General features: G+C 38.9%; 2 protein-coding genes across 4 annotated transcripts in view; both read right to left on the reverse strand.

Annotated features, from left to right (window-relative positions):
* Positions 1 to 19,324, reverse strand: part of PTPRB (protein tyrosine phosphatase receptor type B) — a 114,527-nt gene extending 95,203 nt beyond the window's left edge. For both annotated transcript variants that reach the window (XM_042947169.1, XM_042947168.1), the window contains exons 1-3: positions 19,264 to 19,324; positions 17,620 to 18,015; positions 7,910 to 8,166 (exon numbers count right to left, since the gene is read on the reverse strand). In XM_042947169.1, the coding sequence (XP_042803103.1) occupies positions 7,910 to 8,166; positions 17,620 to 18,015; positions 19,264 to 19,318 (708 nt within the window). In that variant the 5' untranslated portion in view covers positions 19,319 to 19,324. The remainder of the gene's footprint in view (positions 1 to 7,909; positions 8,167 to 17,619; positions 18,016 to 19,263) is intronic.
* Positions 19,325 to 20,021: 697 nt separating this feature from the next.
* The window catches only part of PTPRR (protein tyrosine phosphatase receptor type R), a 274,719-nt gene continuing 272,236 nt past the window's right edge, over positions 20,022 to 22,504 (reverse strand). For both annotated transcript variants that reach the window (XM_042947172.1, XM_042947173.1), the window contains one exon: positions 20,022 to 21,202. In XM_042947172.1, the coding sequence (XP_042803106.1) occupies positions 21,109 to 21,202 (94 nt within the window). In that variant the 3' untranslated portion in view covers positions 20,022 to 21,108. The remainder of the gene's footprint in view (positions 21,203 to 22,504) is intronic.

Genomic DNA, 22,504 nt, shown 5'->3' on the forward strand with positions numbered 1-22,504 from the left:
ACCACAATGGCTATTCATGAACTGAGGAAACGCGATCCCTCTCCCAGGCCCGAGCCAAGCCGGGGCAGGGTGGGGAGGGGAAGAAGGAGGTGTGCCTCCAGACAAGATTTATGGTTACTTAGCAGAATCAGCACCAATCCGGAACACTTTTTAATGCATGCCCAACATCTTATCCCCCTCAAAGCGTCTTCACTGTCAGCGTATCTGGTTCTTACAACTCCGTGAGGCAGGCAGGGCAGGGATAATGAAGCAGGAACAAGAAGTTGGTGTTGATTGCTACAGTTATTGAATCCTTATCTCCTGGAGCCAGTGTACTAAGCACTTTGGCTACTCAGATTTTAATCCTCACCCTGTGTTATAAGGCAGAGTACCCTTAGTCATCCTTATTTTGAAGTGGAAGCAATTATGACTGGAGTTGAGGAACCAGTAGATGCCACCACAGAGATTTAACCCAGGTTTCTCAGACACGGGACCCCTACTTTTTACCACTGTACCGCACCGTCTCCACCAAGGTCACATGGCTGAAAAGGGGTCCAGATTGGACGGCTCTTAAGAGTCCACTGCTCAGGGGCGCCTGGGTGGCTCAGTGGGTTAAGCTTAAGTCATGATCTTGTGGTTCTTGGGTTGGGGCCCCACTCGGGGCTCTGTGCTGACAGCTCTGTGAGCCTGGAGCCTGCTTTGGATTCTGTATCTCCCTCTCTCTCTGCGCCTCCCCAACTCGCACTCTGTTAACGTTAAAAAAAAAAAAAAAAAAAAAAAAAGAGTGCACCTCCACTACTCAACAGACAGAAGCTGGTCAGATTTTGAAGCTAAAGTGAAGTCCAAGGCCCACCCTTTGGATGCCACTTCTTCACATTTGATTCTTCCCCCTGTGCCCCAAACCCCAACCGGGGTCTCCCTCCCCGCCCCCGTGTGCAGACCTACTTCCTGCTGCCCCCGGTCCTGCCAGTCTCACCTTGCCCATAGCAAATGGCTGGCATACGCAGGGCACACATCTGACACCTCCATCCAGCTTCATCTGCAATTGTGCCCGTGCACAGAGACGCAGTGTATCTTTATGTATCTTTATCTGTATGGGGATGCCTGGCTGAGGGTGTGCCCCGGGGGCTGGAACGCAGCCCGTGTTGTACCACCACGTCCTGTCACTCACGGTGGAACCGTGTGCCTGGCAACATCCTTTTTTAATTACCACAAAGACCCGGGTCTTGCAGCAGTTCCCTGTCTTCCCAGCCTCCACGTACCCACCCAGGCGCCATTCCTTACAGGATGTACGCTCTGTGAAGGAATAGCAGGAGGCAGTAATTAGATAAATTAATTTCCATTCCCTGACTATTTAGCTTTTATAGCACACTGCCCCACCCCACAAGGCACAAAAGTGCCATCAATTTTGGGAAACCAAGGCATCTAGAAGCCTGAGAGGGAGGCATTGGTCAGGGACCAGATTTTTCTAGGTCAGTGTTTTGTTTTGTTTTGTTTTTAATGTTTATTTATTTTTGAGAGAGCACAAGTCAGGAAGGGCAGAGAGAAGGGGACAGAGGATCCAAAGTGGGCTCTGTGCTGATAGCAGTGAGCCAGATGTGGGGCTCAAACTCACAGACTGCAAGATAATGGCTTGAGCTGAAATTGGGCACTCAACCAACTGAGCCACCCAGGTGTCCCCTAGGTCAGTGGTTCTTGAACATCAAGTGCATCCATGTGACTTGGAGGGCTTGTTAAAACACAGATTGCTGGGCCCTCCCCACCAGAGTTTCTGAATCAGTAGGTCTAGGGTAGGGCCCAAGTGGTTGCATTTCTCCCATCCAAGTACTAACCAGGCCTGACCCTGCTTAACTTCCGAGATCAGACGAGATCGGGTGCGTTCAGGGTGGTATGGCCGTAGACAAGTGGTTGCATTTCTAATGAGTTCTCAGTCTGGGGTCCATACTTTGAGAACAACCGGTTTAGGTATTTCCTAACTCATATGGTAGACTAGCTTCTTGTTTCACCAGCCTTGTCCTTGTGAAGACACACATAGCCACAAAATACTATCAATGGTGGAATAACAACAGCAGCTAACAGTAACTACCAGGATTTTTCAGCCCTACTCTAGGCACATGACTGGTGTTAGTTTATTTAATTCATGTCTAGGGTGAGGGAGAGAGAGCAAGGGAGAGGGAGAGAGTTAGTTTTCAAGCCAAGTATTGACCCAAATCTACAGCCTTCCAAAGACAGACCCCCTCACAATGGACAGGCAAGGATTTGAGGAAAGTGGGGAAAGGAGAAAAGTAAGGAAAATTCTCCTCCCAAAGAAACTAGGACAACTTTGCAGTAGCGTTACTAGTAATTATTTCAAACTATGTTCTCCTTGGCATTTATCTTCACTAAAATGAACTCTAGGTAAGAGAATAAAGTGACAAGGTATGGAGGTATGTGTATGGGTGTGTGAGCTCATCTTGTTCTGCTCTTTTCTAATCATTTGACCTCCAATCCTTGAGCTTTTAAGCCTAAGCTAGGCATATGCAAAATAATAATAATAATAACAATAGCAACAAGAATAATAAATACCATGGTAGACTGTTTAATGACCATAAGTTCCTGCCATCCGAGGTGTGTGGCCCTTTGCAATGTGACTTTCAGCTCTTCCTATCAAAAGAGGAGGTCTATTTTCCCTTCCTTCAATGCTGGCCTGGCTTGTGACTGCACTGATCAATAGAATGTGGCAGAAGTGATGTTGTGTGATTTCAGAACCCAGGCCTCAAGAGGCCCTTTGCCTTCTTACAAAACTTCCCTGAAGCATCATGTGAAGAAGTTGGGTAGCTTACTAGAGGAAGAGAGGCCAGATGGAGAAGAACTGAGTCACCCCTTCCTGCAGCCAGCCCTGACTGCTAGTCATGTAAAGAGAGGCTCTTGTCAATCTTCTAGCTCAGTTTACCCTCCAAGCTAAATGCAGCTTCAAGAGTGAGCGCAGGTGAAACCGGCAGAAGAATCACCCAACTAATCAACAAAATCACGAGAAATAGAAAACGGTCATTTTTTTACAAATTATTAAGATTTGGTTTGTTATACAGTGATGGAAAATAGATACAAGTACCCACCTCCCAGAGTATATGAAATTGCTTAGCATAGTTCCTGGCATACTAATCTTAGATATTATTTTTGTCTCTTAGATTCTTTTCTTTGCAGACTTTGTACAGTGTCTCTTCATGTTTCACTCCTTGTAACTCAGAGACTGGTGATGAAAGGGAAAGACACAAATACAAGCCACTTTCTCTTTGAAATGTTTTGGGTCATCTCCACCCCCGTTCCCAGCCCCATGTTCCAACCCCAATTCATTCTTTGATTGTGGATCTAGAACCCTGTGGTCATTGCATAAACACTAATTAGTAGTAATGACATACATAGCATTTCCAAGCATAAAATCTTAGTATTTTGGTTCTTGTTCTCTCTTCTCTAGATTTCTACTTCAGCTCAAGTGTTCTAAATTCTACCTAGTAGCTACATGTGACTGGGAACAAAAGGAATGACAGATAATTTCATTAGTTTCACTAATTAAAAAACAAGTAGGAACTAGTGACTATTTTTGGATGAAGATTCCATTTGAAAACACGGATTTCAGATCGTCATCAATAGTTTCAAACAGAGAGGGAGGCAAATCATAAGAGACACAAATACAGAGAACAAACTGAGGGTTGATGAGGAGACTGGGGGAAAGAGGAAAATGCCTGATGGGCATTGAGGAGGGCACTTGTTGGGATGAACACTGGGTGTTGTATGAAAGCGATAAATCGTGGGACATACTCTCGAAACGAAGAACACACTGTATACGCTGTATGTTAGCTAACTTGACAATAAATTATATCAGAAAATGCAAATTTTAGGTAAAGATTGAAATCACTTTCTAACTCTCCATCCCACCCAACCCAGTTCCTTTGTCTCCCTCTTTCCTACTCTCCTACCTCTTATTAGGTTACTCCTATTCTTCTTTAGGCTCAATTTAGATATTCCCTTCACAGGAAGACACTCCCTGAAACCTTCACACCAGTTAGGAACCTTGCTTTTGAATTCCATAAGAGCCTGTGTATATTTCCATTTCCTTCAACCCCACACAGCAGATGGTGAGTTCCTTCAGGGCAACAGTTTTGCCATTCATCTTTGTGTCTCAGTGGAAAATAGCAATGAGAGCTATTATTTCCTAAATGCTTGCTAAGGACCAAGTGCTATAGTAAGCATTTTGCATGTATTGTCTCCCCCAACCCTTGCAGCAGCCCTCAGAGCTGGGAGTTCCTTCTTATAGGCGAGGAAACTGAGGCTTAGAGAATTTAAGTAACTTGCCAGGTCACTGGCTAGTAAGAAGCAGAGTTAGGGCTTTGATCTCAAAGACTCAACCACTCTGTTCTGACACTAGTTAGGTCCTCAAAAAATGTTCTTTGAGTTGATGAGCATTTTCCAAAGCTATTGAATTGCATGGCCATCAATGCCTCTTCCCCTTTCTTCTAATTTTTTTTGGTGGGGAATCGAAGGGTGATTAAGAGATGAAACGGGGGGAATTAGAAGGGAGAAAAAGGAACTGAAAATTAGTTCCTGAATGAAACAATATATGTATTATTATGTATTAAACATACTAAACTCTAGACACATGCAAACTTAAAAACACTAAAATGAAATGTGCAATAAAAATGTGCATGGCTATTCAACATGACCATCGTATCTGGACACGGACAGTAGATGGGTCATTTGCTACCCATGTAGTCAACAATTCCATCCACTTCCATACCATTTCAATTGATTCATTTCCCCAGAATTCCATTCCATTTTCCCTATTCTATTTTCCTGCACTGTGCTCTACTCCACTCCACTCCTCTCCATTCCATTTCATTCCAGTCCAGTCCACTCTTCTCCACTTCACTCCATTTCATACCATTCCTCTTCAGGCCACCCCCCTGCACTTCATGCTGTTCCACTTCCCTCCCCTCTCCATCTTGCTCCACTCCATTCCACATCTTTCTTTTCCTTTCCTTTCTACAAAAACTCTATAACATATTGAGCACTATGTTCAGATGCTGGAGACTCAAAGCTGAATAAATACGGTCCTTATCCTTACATTCGGATTTTTCCCATCACCACCTGATAATATACCACCCCAATTCACAGCCCAACTGTACTGTCAATCCAAAATCACCACAGACCAGTTGCTATCTGATAAAAAACAAAACAAAAAACCAAAAAAAAAACCCCCAAAAAACAAAACAAAAAAACCCAGTGGACACACCAAGATTTTCCTTTTACAGAATTCCAAGCAATCAAGTCAAATGATATCTAGGTATAGAGATAGAGTATCTTTCAAAATTACTTTCAAAGGACAAGCATTTTACCTTCCACGTGACTTTTCCTTTCAAAATACCTAACTACAGCTGTTTGTAATTGACTGTTATAAGGTAAATGCTCATGCTAAATCAAATGATGATCTAGCAGAGATGTCTTGACTAAAGCATTAGAGTCATGGAAAACTGCAGTTTTAGAAACTGCCTTTGGAAGGAGCATAGCTTTTAGAACTTCAGCTTCCCAAGACATAGTTAAGATTTTGCCTGTGCTTCAAGGAAAAACTAGGGGATGAGTCATGACTTGATGACTACTGGATACGTAGTCATTCTGGTGCCCCATCTGGGAGCTCACAAACATTGCGGAGGATTTCGCTTTAGAAAAAGACCAAGGGGGGGCCTGGGTGACTCAGTCAGTTAAGCATCCAACTGAACTTCAGTTCAGGTCATAATCTCATGGTTCATGAGCTCGAGCCCCAGGTTCATGAGTTCAAGCCCCACATCGGGTCTCTGCTGTCAGCAGGGAGCCTGCTTCAGATCCTCTGTCTCCCCTCTCCCTTAGCTCCTCCCTGACTTGTGCTCTCTCTCTCTCTCAAAAATGAATAAACATTAAAAGAAAAAAAGGAAAAAGACTAAGAAACAATAACAATAAAAAAACCCCAAAATACACCCCTGCAGTGCATTTACCAAGACCAGAGACTGCAAATCCACTTATGGGGCTGGATCAGTTGAGCTCTATAACACAGGGCTGGGTTGACCCAAGGGCAAGGGTGCCTGCAGCAAAGCTCTGGATGTTCTTGATTCATCACAGTAGAGCCTGGCTGCCTCTAGGAGCTCTTTCTGTGTTTGTTTCACAATGGCCCAATGTGGGAAAAAAATGGGAAAATGTTTTTTGCTAAAAGACAATCCTTGAGTGTGCAGGCAGGTATGTTTTTATTACAGTTTTATTCAGCTTGTTTCTTAGTTGACATACTTAATGTATTATATGATATATATATATATATATATATATATATATATATATATATATCAGTACAGTATGGGCTTATTTCCTTTTCTGAACGGGTATATGTGTATATAAGATATCCTATATATTCTTAAAATATACACTTAATTTTTGGTGTATTAGTTGTGTAAAAAAATTACATGTACACATGTATTTTCAGATGTACGTGGATACTCTTACAAACTGATGTTTTGGCTGAGACACATTCAGCAGAGACAAGAAGGTGCTCCGCCAAGAGACATTCAATTTCAAAACTAAGTGGCAAATCTCACTGGCATCAGTGGGTGGCAGGGCTTAGGAGTTAGAGATTTAGAGAGAGCACAGCACCAGTTCATGATGGCAACCTCGAGTGCCAGCTCTCCTGCTCTCATTTCCTGTTTTCCTTCCCCACTTTCCAAGCCCAGACAGGTCTGAAACCACAATGATCAAACTAGGAGAGATGGGTAAAAAGCTAGGTGGGACGTGGGAAGTTTTGGACAGGTTCCCTTTCCCTACGTCAAGCCCAAAGGGATGGGGTGAAGGGAGAGGACAAGCTAAGATTTATGTTGAATTTAGACTTTGGGTTACTTCCTGAATTGGATAATCCTTGCTAATGGGTTGAGAGTGAGTGTTGAGTTTTAAAGAGATAACCAAGAGCATCCAGAAAAGTCATGAGGCCTTCCTAAATTCTGTTCAGAGGCAAGGGAAGCACTGGCTTGTAGGGAAGATTTAGAGTAAAGGAAGGCTGGAGATAAAAAGAAAGTTCCACAAATTATTCAATATACTGGTTATATTTGTTTTGTGATCAATACTGAAGTAGGTGCTTACTACTCAGGAACCACATGCAATATTAAATTCTGCACAATGGGAAAGAAACCAGAGCACTAAAGGGGCGTTAAGTCATACGCCTAGTGTTGGGCTTTTACTTTCTTCCAATTGTTTTTGGTTTGCTTATTAGGAAACAGCTAAACACTTGCAAATGAAGCAGCAATTTTGATTTGTCTTTGCAAATTGCACTTTTGCAGTTACACTATTATTGCCTAAAACGGTGGCCTAAAGCCCTGAGTGGGAAGCAGAACGGAAGGGATGAACTGAAATACTCCGTGAGCAGACTCTACGACTGCACTGTTGCTGCTCCCCCAGCCATTAAACTTATCTGCCCTTTTGTGGCTGCTGATGTAGAATTGGTATGTGACTTTGCATATTTGACCATGTTCACAAATCAGTCATAGTGATTCCTGAATCTTCCATTGCTTTGTGACTCTTTCCACTCCCTTATGAGCATAAATGATTGTGGCATACAATCAGGGGAATCTGCAAAACACTGATTTTAATTTCTATTTCTTGTTTTTAGGTTATGCATAAGACTATGAAGACTGACTTTGGTTCAGAAATGTGGCCAACCTGCAGGAGTGCAGTTTTGACATTGTGGCCTGATTGTCTTTCCCTTCGTCCTATCTCAAAGAGTTTTTCATTGCACAGAATGCACCATGCATAATTAGCAGCTAGGACACAGAGTACCTAATCACACATTTGAGTAGTGGCAATTCTAGCAGAGCAGATCTTGTCAAGCAGCGGGCTTTCTGAGACCGTTACAAACCACGCCCCACACCTATTCTCCTCTTACCTCTTCAGTGGTGCTGGAGAAGGGCCGAGTAGTCCAGGGGACCCAAGATGTCTCAGTCATTCCAGTCGTCTGCAGACTGGGGTGCTGTGTCTGTCTGCTGTGGCGGCTGTCGTGTTCTGTTGTACTTCTGGTGAAGGCCTCTGTGGTATTCCTAATAAGGTGTTCCGGGCTATATGGAACTGCATTAAAAGTGGTGGGGATTTGGGGTGGAGCCGTGTTTCTAGCGCTCCTTACCGAAACTTCTGCTCCCAGGCCAGCTGAGGTAAAGAAAGGACAGTTGCTAAAATTACCTTCGTGTTTTGTGGAGTCTTCACATAAAAGCAATTTGACTTCAGAAAAAGCAGGCCTGTTTCATAACAGGCATGCGGATGAGCTTCAGTGATATGAAAAATTCAAGATCTTGGAGTGTGACAATGCTAATTTCCAGTCCGCCCATCCTTTGTCCATCTATCATAGGGTCAGGGGAGTTGTAGAAACCGCTACCAGAAAACCTCAGTTCTGCATAGAAGATAGAATTAAATTTACTCTCTGAGCATTTAGGGAGTCATGAAATTGGCTTCAGGGGGTCCATGAATCTCGAAAAACTTTATGCCACGTCCTAAATATATGTCCGTGTATAGTTTTTTCTTGTGGGAGACTTTCATAGCTTTCATTCAACTTCTCAAAGGGGTCATTGGACAGAATGCCAGGCTGAGAATCACTGCTAACAACTTGCCTAGCTTCGTCATGCAGATGGACGATTCCTGGGAAAGCAATGACTTTCTTTTACCACAGAGCCAACTGTTTCCAGTCCTAATTGTGTGAGCACCAAGTCCTGGGACAGTTGTAGTTTGAGCTCCCTATCTTCTGTAATTGATTTAAAACTTATGAACTGGTGAGACTAATGTATAGCTTTACTTTGCAAGGCTGAATTGCCAATACTTAAAAATAATCGATTTGCAAATTAGGTTCACCTAACCATAATTTTAAAACGTGCTCTCCATCTGTTGGGGATCTCGCTAACATACAAATTCTGGTTGAGTAAAAGTTGTCAGAGACCGCATCCCTCACAAGTTCTCAGGGCATGCCAATGCTGGTGTTGATGGTCTTTGGACCACACTTCAATTAACAAGACCTGGAGAACAATCGTATTAAATGAAGCGTTGGAAGGGACTGTAAATTATGGACTGAGGGGTATGTTTAGATGCTTCTATCAATTTCATTATGTGTCACAGTTTCCTAGGATATAAAATCTTGCCCAGTTAGATAACTATAATTTTGAAAAGTTTCTGGTTTAAAAACTGGCAGAAGGAAGATTTTATTTTTTACTACTCCTTTAGTGGTTCATTCAACCGACTATTTCTTAAGCAACTACTATGTGCTAGGTGAAGATCTAGGTGAAGGATTGCATTTTCCCTGTTCTGGTCCACCTTTCTGAGCCCTCTTTTGAATCTCATTTATTTCCATTCCAATTTCAGTGGACATATTTTGTATGATAGCATATATAAAGAAGAGAGGGATAAGGCACAGAAAAGAGGATAGAAATGGAAAAAGTATTTTTAAAATTTAGTAAGATAAAAAAGTATCACCAATTCTCTTAAAGGTTAACAAAATAATCATGACTGTATTAAGCACCCTTTCTTTGAGATGTGGAAAGTTGTGCAAAGTACCCTGTACATGGGGTTGCCAGGTTTAGCAAATAAAAATATATGATGCCCAGTTAAATTGGAGTTTCCAATAAATAACTAATAATTCAGAATATTTAGCATATGTCAAATATATAATATTACAAAGGTTATATTATATGTTACATATTATACTGGGAATGTACTGACATTAAAACGTTGTCATTTATCTGAAATTCAAATGTAATTGAATGTTCTGTATTATAGCTGGCAAACCTACCTGTATATCTACTAGGCCTAGACTTTAATAGATTTTTGGACATTCCTGTTAGTTTCTGTTTGTTTTTTCCTTCTGAATCATATGCCATTGCCGTTGCGCCCAGGTTACTACCCTGAACATAGACCAGATTTATTTATCCCTGGGATGTTTTCTATATGACAAACCCAATTGTTCTATTAGCAATATTCCTTTATAATAAACTCCAAAAAGCAGCCCTAATTTTGCAGTCTTAATTGGATTAAGTGCTTGAATGTTCCTTCAAGAAGACATTTGTCTATTGTTGGGGTATAAAATTTTCTGTACGTAGCGATTGGTATTTTAGTTATTTTTGGGCTTTGACCAATGCTGGTCCTCTGAGTTGATTACCACCTATGACATTTTTAGCTTTTAGACCCTCAAAAAAAATTTAATTATGGGGTTAAGACAAAAACAAACTTCCAAATACATAGTATGTAATTATGTGTCTTAACATGTCAACCTATGCTTGTTACTCTTTACTGAGGAGGAGATGGTTAAGTTCTTGTTCTAAGAACTTTTTTTTATTCATCAAGTTACATGATTCGTTCAATGGATGAAACAAGAATCTCCCCAAATTAGATAAATGATCAAAACACTCTTGCAATTTCTGTGTAAGTAACATAGCTTATTACCATCACATGTAGCTTTGGAACATCTTATGGAAAAAAATTCAGTCTTCTGAAATTGTCTTTAACCTTCTAAGTGTATTTTTAAAACACTCCAAACAAGTCCATTTTACATTTTAGACCACTACCTTTTTTTCTAAAGAGAAAAAAAAAAAGAATATCCAAGGTCGGTACCCCTTCATTTTGTCACTGTGTTTTTAACCTGTGCTATTTCAGAAGCAGGAAAGAAGCTTTAGTCTTAACATTTAGTTTCCAAATTTCATGTGTTTTAAAGCAGTGGCCTGCAAACTGTGGTAGGCATCAGAATCCCCTTTGGAGCTTTTTAGAATATTGAAGGCTTGGCCCTTCACTAGGAGATTTGGTGTGGGACCCAGCACCTGCATGTCTAACAAGTTTCTCAGCGATTGTAATATATATCTAACTATAAGGTTTTATCCATATACTCAATATGAGCCAAACTGAATTCTAATCATTCTTTACGTGGGTATTGAAGGGTTTAAAGTAGATGGAAGGCAAGAAAATCCATTCTAGAAATATATACGGCAATCAAAATATGCTGATCTTTTCATCTCCTGAACTCTGTTGAAATGGGTGCTATGAAATTATATTGAAAATAGTATATCCTTGAATGTTTTGGTATCTATAAATTCTTCTGACATTCTTTAAAAAGGTATATGCATTTTACAGTTCATGAAAGAGCAAGATGTGTTTTGACAAATGCAAGGAAAAGTTCTTACACAATGGAACAATATGTTGAAGCTATTTTTAAAAGCTTTATTGTACTATTGCTGCCACATTGTTTCCACTTTATGCATAATTCCTCTTAGAACACAATTCAAGATAAGGTATATCATCCTGGATACTATTTAAAAGATTTTAGCACTGAAGTTGCAGATAGCGCAACTGTAAGATGATTTTCAATGACTGTACCAGGTCAGGACGATATTTTGAATATATTTTTTAAAAAAGCAACATGTATTTTAGTTTATTAGTTAGTCTATGAGTAGCTCAGATATGATTAATAATACAAATGTGATTTTTGTATAATGATAATAAAAATACACAATCTGTTAGTTTCCCTCCTTTAAATGATATGAGTAACTTTCAACCATGCTGAAAAAAGAATAACTTGGACAGAACTTATTTAGGAGATAGAAAATTTCAACTATATTGGGACTCTCTTTTCTGTAAGAAGAAGCCAAATATAATATGCCTTTTAAAAGTGGGCAAAAGGTCTGGAAAAGAGATAATAAATGAAACAGAATATACCTTAGAAAAAGGAAGTTTTATGCATATATATTGTACATTAAGTATATTCCACAAGACTGGGCGAGAATAAAGTGAAGTGAAAGGGATATGAGTTATAATAGACTAAATAATTTTTAGAAATGCTGAAAAGAATAACATTTTAGAAAGTGTGATCAATAAAATAAAGGGTGCATAAGAGAAGACCTATCTAAAATTTGAGAAAGTGAACAAGGATGCGAGAAGTTTGTGGAAAGAGATACCAACGAGGGGGAATTTGTAAACAATGGGCGACATAACAAATCAGAGAATTTCAGAGGTCAATTTTTTTTTTTACAGACTTAAGAAAGAGCCAAGATTAGAAATAAAGAAAATTAAGTGGAAGTTGACATGGCATAGGGAAACATCAAAGCAGAGCATGGTAAAACATTTAAAGTAAAAAAAAAAAAAAAATGAAAACTTAATGAAAGCAATACTTTTCAATAGCCAATTATTATTCAACTACTATACTCCGAGTTGCGTTAGGAAGATGTGCCTGGTTTATCCTAATGTCCTATGTTTTCTTTGGGGACATGGATATATATTAGATGATGGGTACAAGGAAACTATGCTGGATGGGGGAGAAAGAATGGCTTTTAACTTCATTGCTACTAGGCTGTGGGAGAGGGATGCTGAGGCAGGTACTACTTAAGCAAGGTCAGGAAAATGGAAGACGGAAAGTGGGTGAATAACTTGGTGTGCCCCCAGCTGACTTGTCCATTCAGCACAATAGGCACAGTACCAAGGGCCCGTGATGTTAAAAAAAATAATTTAATTAGAAAATTTTAAAAAAGGAAGAACTTTCAGAGTCAAAATGTTTGCTTAAATTTGTTTTTTTACACAATAGGGAAAAATGAGAATTTGGGGGCTCATGAAAATCTATGAAATCATTTTATTTAATTATTTATTTTAATGGAGGAAGGGGCCCACAAAGGGCCCATGAAAGTCACACACCGCCATGGATGTGCCTTGATAAATTCATTGACGTGTCACAGGTTAAAAATGGTTGGGGGACTCTGGATACGGTGCTGGGTATTTTTCTATAATCACGTAAATCATATACCAGGAACCAATGATCATACGATTTCCAATGATCCCGTAAGTAAATGGTCAATTGCGAGGCCCATGTTTTTATAATCTTGCAAGGAGAAAATAAACCCAATGGCAGCAATGCGGTCAAAGTAGGATCTGTACCCACAAAAGACACTGTTATTTTGTTTTGGTTTTTTCCTCAACTCTCTCTATTTACAAGCATTCCCACCAATCACTAAAGGAAGCAGCTTCTGTTAAGACCCTTTCTCCCAAGAGTATATATGGATATTACAGTGCTAATGCATTTTATTCCTTCACCCATGTTACTGCAATTAAACAATTATTTTAACCAGCAGTTATATCAAGTCTGTCAGCAATTGGTTTACTTCAGAAGCGAAATCTCTTTAAGGGATTTCACTAGCTCGGTCATGTTAGGGACACGTGAAAATATGTCTGCAAAAATTTTCCTGCCCTTAGGTAAATATGAGATTTGAGTTAGTGAATCTGTAGTAGATGTCACTAGAATGTTGATTGGGTAGTTGACATCTTACATACAATGTTACTCCGCATTCAATACAAACACAGCTGAGTGAAAGTAACTGTTTATAAGTAGACACTTGGCATCCTTTGGAAAAAGTAGCCAAGTGATGGCCTGCATTTTGCACCTCTCATCTGGAAGGTCTGCTATGTTTAAAGAGTATGTAAATTAGAGATTTGGACCTCAGAATGCATTTTTACTCCTAAAGTAATATTCTTCTTTTTTTTTTTTTAAAGTTAAAGGTGTGATTACATAAAATTGCAATATTATTGAACAGAATTTGGTTTTTCCTTATTCTTACTGTGTTATTGATAACTGCTTTGTGTTAATTTATAGACTAAGACTGAGAAATTATACACAAAGGATTTCTAAAAATCATTCTCTTAATTCAGTGACTCCAAGGATGTAGCTATACAATATAACACCAATATGTATGAAGAAAAATTGAGAAAGTCTGTCAATCACCTTTTTGTTTTATTGACACGTGGCCAAAGGTGTAAGTGTTTCCAAAGAGCTGGATATCTGGCACCTGACTGACAAAAGAATTTATGGAGGGAATGAATTTTTTCAATTTTTAGCCAGATACATTGGCATTTTGGAGACAATGTTTTCATTATTGCTCTTAAGACTCAGAATAATAACTACTAGTGTCTAATTTTATAAATTGATTATAAAAGGATCATTTTTTTTAAAGAGTCTGTCTCCAGGTTCTCTTCTTTTATCCAAAATGAAGGCATGCAATGTACTCTTTAAGGGACAGTGATTATTTGAGGAAATATGACTCTAGTATAGATCCTTCTCTCAAAAAACACATTAATTTTTGCATTGAATTTTTCAAAATGTTTATTTATTTTGAGAGAGAGAGTGCGTGTGAGTGTGTGCGAGTGGGGAGGGACAGAGAGAGTCCTAAGCAGGCTTATTGCTGTCAGCACAGAGCACGACATGGAGCTCGATCTCATGAGCTGTGAGATTATAACATAAACTGAGATCAAGAGTCAGTCGCTGAACTGACTGAGCCACCCAGGCTCCCGTGCATTGAACTTTAATTCACTTCAGAAGCCTCCTCAATTCACCTTGTAACAGAGGAACTCTGAGGAAAGGGGAGGAAGAAGAAAAAAACATAGCTTCATGAGAACAGGGCACAGCTAAATTATGACAAAATCCAGTGAACACTCAAAGGATTGGGTAAAAAATATGCAAATTTTAAATTACCCTTAATTTTTAAAACACAGTTGCTTAATATGACTGGCAAGAATGTACAGTGGAGAAAGGGGAACTTTATAAAATTTACACACTATTGTAATTATTTACATATCTGACTTCCCCATTACTGTAAAGAATAAGACATAGTGATTCTCAACTTTGGCTGCACATTAGAATAATCTTAGAAGCATTTAAAGAACATGATACCTAGGGGCGCTTGGGTGGCTCAGTTGGTTAAATGACTGACTTTAGTTCAGGTCATGATCTCACGGTTTGTGAGTTCGAGCCCCATGTTGGGCTGTGTGCAGACAGCTTAAAGCCCGGAGCCTGCTTCAGATTCTGTGTCTCCTTCTCTCTCTGCCCCTCTCCCACTCGAGCTCTGTCTCTCTCTCTCTCAAAAATAAATAAACAAAAAACAATTTTTTTAAATATGATACCGAATTCAATTGGCCTAGAGGATGAGGCTTGGGCATTAGTATTATTTCAAAGTTCCCACTGTGATTCTGATGAGATGCTTGGGTTGAGAATCTCTGGTGTAGGGTACCCGTAGCACAAGCTCTGGCATATAGTAGATATTAGGGAATTATTACTTAAGTACATGAATGATATCATGAATGTTTCCTTTATGAAACAAATAGTTCAGATTTTTGACCTTCACAGATATGCTATCTTTTACTGAAGAACTTAATTAAAAAGTTCATATCTTATGAATGAACAATATGCATAATTGTGCTGTCAGATTATCATATTTAGTTATCAAGTCTTTCAAAAAGGTCATTTGGAGTCATTCATTGCAAACATCTAAATGTAATTTAATTTTTCACAGTGGATTCTCTAGCAGATCAATGAACGTTCATGCTATGGGTCAACTGATATCATGTGTATCTTTAATCAACAGTAAGTTTGAGATGGAGGAAAAAATTTGTCAACTTATAATTGTGTTCAAACATAAGTATTATACACGTGTATTCAAATATAAGATTTTTTTTTTGGTAGCACAATGGTGCAAATTTTTACTATGCTTTTTTCTAGAAGTCTATTTTTTCTTCCAACCCACATTCTTGGGCATGTTTTAGATATGGCACATTCAGAGATTAACTGTATATGGTCTATTTCATCCACTTACTTCTGAAGTGAAGTCCATCATCATTGGACAAGTTTTGCATGAAGGTCAAAAGAAATCATTTTCCATTAATTATATTCTATCTTGAACAATTCTCCACTGAATCCGTATTTACTTTTTAAAAGTTCTAGTGAAAGAACATACTGCTAATTAGGGTTTGATTGGAAGCTGGGAAAGAATCTCACTTCTTATGTTTAATGGTACAATGGGAATATTTATAATGTTTCTGTGTGTTTAGGACAGACCTTGCCCAAAGAACTTGCTCATGAAAGGGATTGTACATATTGGTGTTCTGTGCTATATATTCTCTGATAAGTTTGAATTTTCTAGCTGACTTTTATATTTTTGTCTTATTCTCATAGTGAGAAGTTAAGAAGACCGGGACTGTTAGGGCGCTTGGGTGGCTCAATTGGTTAAGCATCCAACTCTTGGTTTGGACTCAGGTCGTGATCTCAGTGTTTGTGAATCTGAGCCCTGTGTTTGGCTTGGTGCTGATGGTGCAGCCTGCTTGGGATTCTCTCTCTCCCTCTCCCTCTGCCCCTCCCTTGCTCCTGTGCATGTATTCTTCCACTCTCTCTCTCAAAAAAAAAAAAAAAAATGTTAAAAAAAATTAACAATAAAAAAAGACCAAGACTGTAATATTCAACTTCTATTGTAGAAAAGCCCATTGCATTCAGTTAGCATCTAATTAAACTCTTACTTAATTTACAAAATGGAGTGGCAGAAAGCTGTCCAAGGGATCAGCATCGTGAAAAAACTCATAGGAGCCTCAAACATAAACACTTAATAAAAAGATTTAAAAGTACAGTGAATGCTGATCCCCAAATGGGGTTATGGATCAAAATTATCTGGGGGACTTAAAAAAAAATCAGGTTTTAGTCCAAATTTCTTGAAACAGAATCTTGAAGGTGGTAGGGGAGAAGAAATGATGGCAGAGATTGCTTCTCCTCCCCCAGGTCGGATTCTTATGTAGTCAACTGGGCAAAATTCTGTGGTTAAGCATTTGCAAAACACTGTATAATGGAAAGTACACTGGACAGGGAATTAAGACATTTGGGTTCCAATCAGCCCTTTGCCACCAATTAATCTGGGATAATTCACTCAAACTTGATAAATTGCAATCTCCTCAATGATGGGCTTCTTTTCTAGAGAATTTCTCCAGTGACTTACAAGGTCCATTTGTACCTAATATCTAATGATTCTATTAGTTTTATCTTTCATGAATTCCTAAAGCATATCTCTACTATAGGAGTAAATAAGCAATAAAATGATTAAGTAAAATAGAAAATTAAGCTGTATCCACAATAAAATCCCCAGCACAGGACTGAACTGTGTGCTGCACCAGGAATTTGTGCACGTATATACAAGTTTTTACTGGATCTGTCATCTAGATTATATCCACCAATGGTCAACAAATTAGAAAACTCTGTGACAATGCACTGGTTCTTACCATTTCAAAAGTATGTAACCTCTTGTACCCCTAAACTTTAGTACAAAAAATTTGCAAAGGCACAATGTATTTTCCAGTCTTTCTCAAACACCATTTTGATGTTTTACTAGTTCCTCCTAATCAGAGAATTATCTACATCAGCAGAATTATTAATTTCCTGATCACTGGCTTTAGTCATTACATATGTATGCTGCATTTATGCCTAGATTTATATTCCTATATAATGGTATCTAACCAAAGTGTCTACAGTGTGGTACAAAAGAGAAACTCAATAAATGTTTGTTTAATTAATAAAAGAAGCAAGGAAAGAAGGGAAGGAAAAGTAAGAGGTAAAAGGAAAGATGTTGGGCTAATTTAATGAGGAGGGCTTATTTAACAAGGATAATGAAGTTTTCCACATCAGTGGGAACCACATGATCCATTCCCATTAGCTTATGAATGTGCCATAGATAGGCATTGTGTTGAGGTAAAAAGATATCCCTTTAATGTGAAACAAACAAACAACATTGAGCAGAAGAACTTTCAGAATCAATTCTGAAAAGAATAGCTCACCTTTTTTTAAGCACAGGCTTCCATTCACTGGTTTTCCCTCCTTGTTGACATCAATTTTCATCCAGCTATGGAGGTATTTCCTGTCCTTCTTGACCACTACCTTGGAGCCTTGTTTCTTGAGAAAGAGAGAGGTATTTTCCACCTCAAGGAACCCTTCCTGCTCATGGCAAGTCCATCGGGGTGCCTGGTAGCAGTGGGTAGAGACAGCTGGTAGGGAAGGGCCACGAGAAGAGCTGGAGATGCCCAGGCACAGAGCAGATTTAACATGAAGGAGTTTTCCATCCTCAGTCCACATCCACTGCTGGTTCTGGCTGGTCCCATTGCACAAACCCACCACCACTCTCTTATTTTTGGAAAGGCACTCTTGTTTATGGACATGGACAATCTGAAACCCCTCTGGAAGATGAGATACTCATAAAGTACTATGTAGAAAATTATAAGGCCCATCAGAAAACAAAACATCCCACCCGCAAATCAGTCCAGTGAAAATACAAGGTTTACTTGTCTTTTGCTATTACTATCATTTCGAGTGAATAGTCCCAGATTCAACACACGTGATTTAAAATCCCAAGGCTGACATTGTCAAACTGTTAAAATGTCATACTTCGCTCCCTTTCTTTTACTTTCACATGGTTTAGGGAAGAAAACACACTTCCACTGAAATAATAAAAGGAAGCTTGAAAAAGACACCAAACCATCCAAAGAATATGGTGTGATATTTTAGCCCAATTATTAAATATATTGAAGTTATAAAAAGCTCCATTCCCCTTTTGACCATTATACTCTTTCCATCTCATCACCATCCCCCATTCTAAAAAAGCACCCCTTTTTCCAATTCTTAAGTTAGCACTGCAGTAGTATTTTTACATAAATTACATAGTTTGGATACATGTTTAAAAATTAGATGTATTCATCTCAAAACAAAACAAAAATAAAACAAATTTTCCCACCCCTCTAAACCTTCTTAGCTAATAGTGACCAGTGAACGTATTGATCACAAATACAATTTCTTACAGTCCTGGAGAGAAGCATTTCTCTATATTGTGACAATCTCAAACAAAACAAAAAAACCCAGCATTTCTTGACAAAAAAAAATTAAACATCCAATTATTAAACATCAGTATTAAAAAGTGCAATGTTCAGGATCAGAAACCATTTTCTGAGCTTTTACTTAATTTGCTCTACTCTCCCATGAAAATATTCAGACGTTCCTTCCAAATAGCAACTTCCAAATAAAACACACCTCACTTCTTCACCCCCTTTAGTTATATCTCCTTATATTTTCCTTCTTTAACATACACAAAAAACAAAACTATAACCTGATAAGGAAAAAACATGGAGAATGCCACAGACTGCCACATAAATCAGTTTCTCCTCAAGGTGCTTCACTGTCTCCTATAAAGATGCCATTTCAGGAGCTCTCCGAGTTATTAGGAGGACAAGAGGAGGCCATTTATTTTCTTTCAGAGAAAAGTCTCAGCAGAGTGGACAGAGCCGGCTCCTTTTATTCCCCCTCCTCAACGTCTTTGGTTAAACTGCCATGGAGACCTGGCTCCATTTCCGCCTTATTTCAGACACTTCAAAGGACAGAGACTCCTCTGCTGGCTATTGGAGAAATGCCCCAAGGGGGGCAAGCCTACTCACCTGAATTCCCAAAGATTAAGCAGGTAAGAATCGCCATGTAAAATTCAGCCTCCATTTTCCACTTAACAACTGTTCATGCTTTGCTTGGGGGGAAAAAAAATCTCCCAGATAAGAGAAGCAAAGACTAGGAAGGAAATGTGCCTTCGTGGTGGGGGGAAAAAGTCAGTGACGAGCACTTCCTCCTATTGAATTGTTTGGGGAAGTTTTACACCAGTGTCCTTTTGTCTGTTTCCTTAGAAAGAAGGGATTATGATTACCTCTCCTTTTTTTATGTAGAAAAAATTCTGACCTCCAGGAGCAGAATAAAACTTGTAAGTTTTCTCCTACATCTCTTTGGCACATGACTACTTCTTAGCCTCAAGAGGGAAGAAAAGAATTGTAATCTTAGTTAATTGAATGTTCCTAAAACATTACATCTCTTCAGGTGATATTGATTCTGCTGAATAAACACAAGTCATGTAATTTATGAGGGCCTATGACAAGTGATATAAAGACGTAAACATGTACTGTTTTATAATGATATGCTGGGAGTCTATTGAGGAAAACCACATAATGATGGCACTTCTAGATCATTATCCCTCAAGTGATGACAATATTACATTTAGAGACAGTTATCTCCACTGAAGAGGCAGAGACTAAAATTAAACCCATCTTATTACCTACTCCAGGCTTCCCCCAAAAGATAAGAGCTTCTTCCCAAGAGGAAAAAAAAGTAGATGCTTTACTCAATACTTAGTATTAAGAGTAGTTTATTGGCAGTATGAAACAAAGTCAACATAGCTGCTTTGAAAATTCATATTTGGGCAGAACATCTAGTGTTTGCTGAGTGCATTTTTTTTAACTTTATTTGTCTCTTGAGGATTAAAACCTTTCAGAAATTTAAGAATATCCATGGCAGCAACCTTTTGGAGAACTTCTGGAAATGGGACAGTTTACTTCATTCCCAAAGGGATCTGCCTTTTTTTGGGGGGGGAGGGGAGAGAGATTCTAGGTAGATAGAATATTCAAAAATTCTTTCTTAGTAAAAGAGACACAGAGATTTAAAATTCTTGATACATCATAGTTGCTACAAATTTGTTTTTCCCTTTTAAAGTAAAATGACTCACAATGTAGAAATACAGTGGCTGGAGTTTTGGAGCAGAAACCACCTCTATGTCCAATAATAGAGAGTAAATACATATACACCCAGTGACAATCATTGTGCTCTGTAATTGATTGACAGGAGGTACTGATAAATACACATTTATAGGTAATATTATCAAGACACATTTCCATATAAAATAGTACTGCTTTTGATTTTTTTTTTTCAAAAACAAGGACTTATTTGTGAAAAATCCATTATCAATCACTTGCGACCTTAACGGCAAGATTCTGGTAACTGAGAAAGGTAATAGCACTTAAAACAGGAACAGTTTAACAGCTGACAGTCCATTCACAAGACAGATTTTGCAAACATTAAAGCATCTAAACACATAATAATAATTTCTTCAGCAGCTTCTCCAGTTGTCATCTGATGACATATATCACCGAGTATTTCATCCGTACATTCTGTGTGGCAGGTAGTCAATACAGACAAAACAAAAGTCTCCTTAGCTGTGTGAGAAATCTATCATACCTCCATCAGCATAGGACCTTCAAAATAACTTAGGGGATGCTTACAAATGCATTCATATACACAAGAGGCTGGCAGTCTTTAATTGTGTTGCCATCTTCCACAATCCGTGCCACAGCTTGGCTTCAGGACTTCTCTTTTCCTTCCATTGCAGGAAGTTCCTTCCAGAAGCCTCAGGTGGGTAATTGATTAACTACCCCTAGAGATTGATGGTCTGGTAAATCTTCAGAGAATCACTGGACAGTTTCTGCTGAAAGTCTGCTCTCATACAGGCACAGAGCATGATGTACAAATTCATACTGCTCACTAGTTTGGACCATTCCACCCCTACAAGAAAGAGAATACAGTAACTTCTTATTGCTAACGTCCTGCAGTCTTAAGAGACTATATCCAAGCTAGGGTATTATGCCAAAGACACAGAACTGTTGACCTGGTGAACTTAATATGCTAATGTGTATAAGGAGATTATCACAGTGCCTGGTATACACTAAACGCTTAATTAATTTTTGCTACATACCATTACCGGGGAGGTGGTACTGCCTACTGGGTAAGTACTTAGATTTTCGGACCACCCAGGCTGAGCTGAAATCTCTCCTATACCAATTCTTAGCTGTGTGATCTTGGGCAAGTTCCTTAAAACCTTTTATGTTTCAGTTTCCTCCTCTGTTAAAGTGGAATGATAGTACCTATTGCATAGTATTCTTGTGAGTGTTAAGTGAATTCATATATCTAGAGTGTTAGTATCACTTCTCAGGTGGCTTATAATTCATCTCGTGTTAAAATGGTTTATATACTTGGATTAAAGTTGAAGCAGGTTCACCAAACTCAACTGTGAGGTGTTGCTCTTTGTACAAGTAGAAAGAACTATCCTGGAATGGTCTCATTGGGTATGTGATATAGAAACAACCTTAATCTTTAGGTGTGGTATGCTGGGTATCTGAATACAATAGTGGGCGGGACATTAAATGAGTTGGAAAAAGGGAATTGCTTTTTTCCCTTTGTTATCAACATTATCATTACTAGTTACTCAGGGTACCTTTTGTTCCTGGATTAGTAGAAGGCAGCTACTTTCCTGAGAAATATTGATGATGCTTCTCATTATACTTCTATAGATAAATTAATTATATCACATTTTGCTCTTTATAATAACAGTTCTTTTACCTGGCAAAGCTACTGACAGTAATGTAAATGCTACTTATTGTTCCTGCTCACTGAATAACAGAATCACTGTTAGTAACTATTTGATGTCTTATAAAGTCTCTATAACCATACAGTCCTACAACTGATTTCATTATTTCATTATTTATTTACTTATTATTGAGAAAGAGGGGGTACTAGTGTGTAAGGGGCAGAGACAGGGAGAGAGAGAGAATCCCATGCAGGCTCTGCACTGTCAGTGTGAAGTCTGAAGCAGGGCCGAGCTCACCCCAGGCGGGTCTCCGGTTCACCGGATGTGGGGCTCCAACTCATGAACCATGAGATGACCTGAGCCAAAGTTGGATGCTTAACTGACTGAGCCACCCAGGAGCCCCACAACCCATTTTAAAATTACGTTTTAGCCGGTTCTTCCAAGAGGTTGTTACCATTCAAAATAATTAATTCTCGGCCATGTAAGCACTTCAGCTTTAA

Source organism: Panthera leo, chromosome B4 (assembly GCF_018350215.1).
Source record: "Panthera leo isolate Ple1 chromosome B4, P.leo_Ple1_pat1.1, whole genome shotgun sequence".
Classification (NCBI taxonomy): domain Eukaryota; kingdom Metazoa; phylum Chordata; class Mammalia; order Carnivora; family Felidae; genus Panthera; species Panthera leo.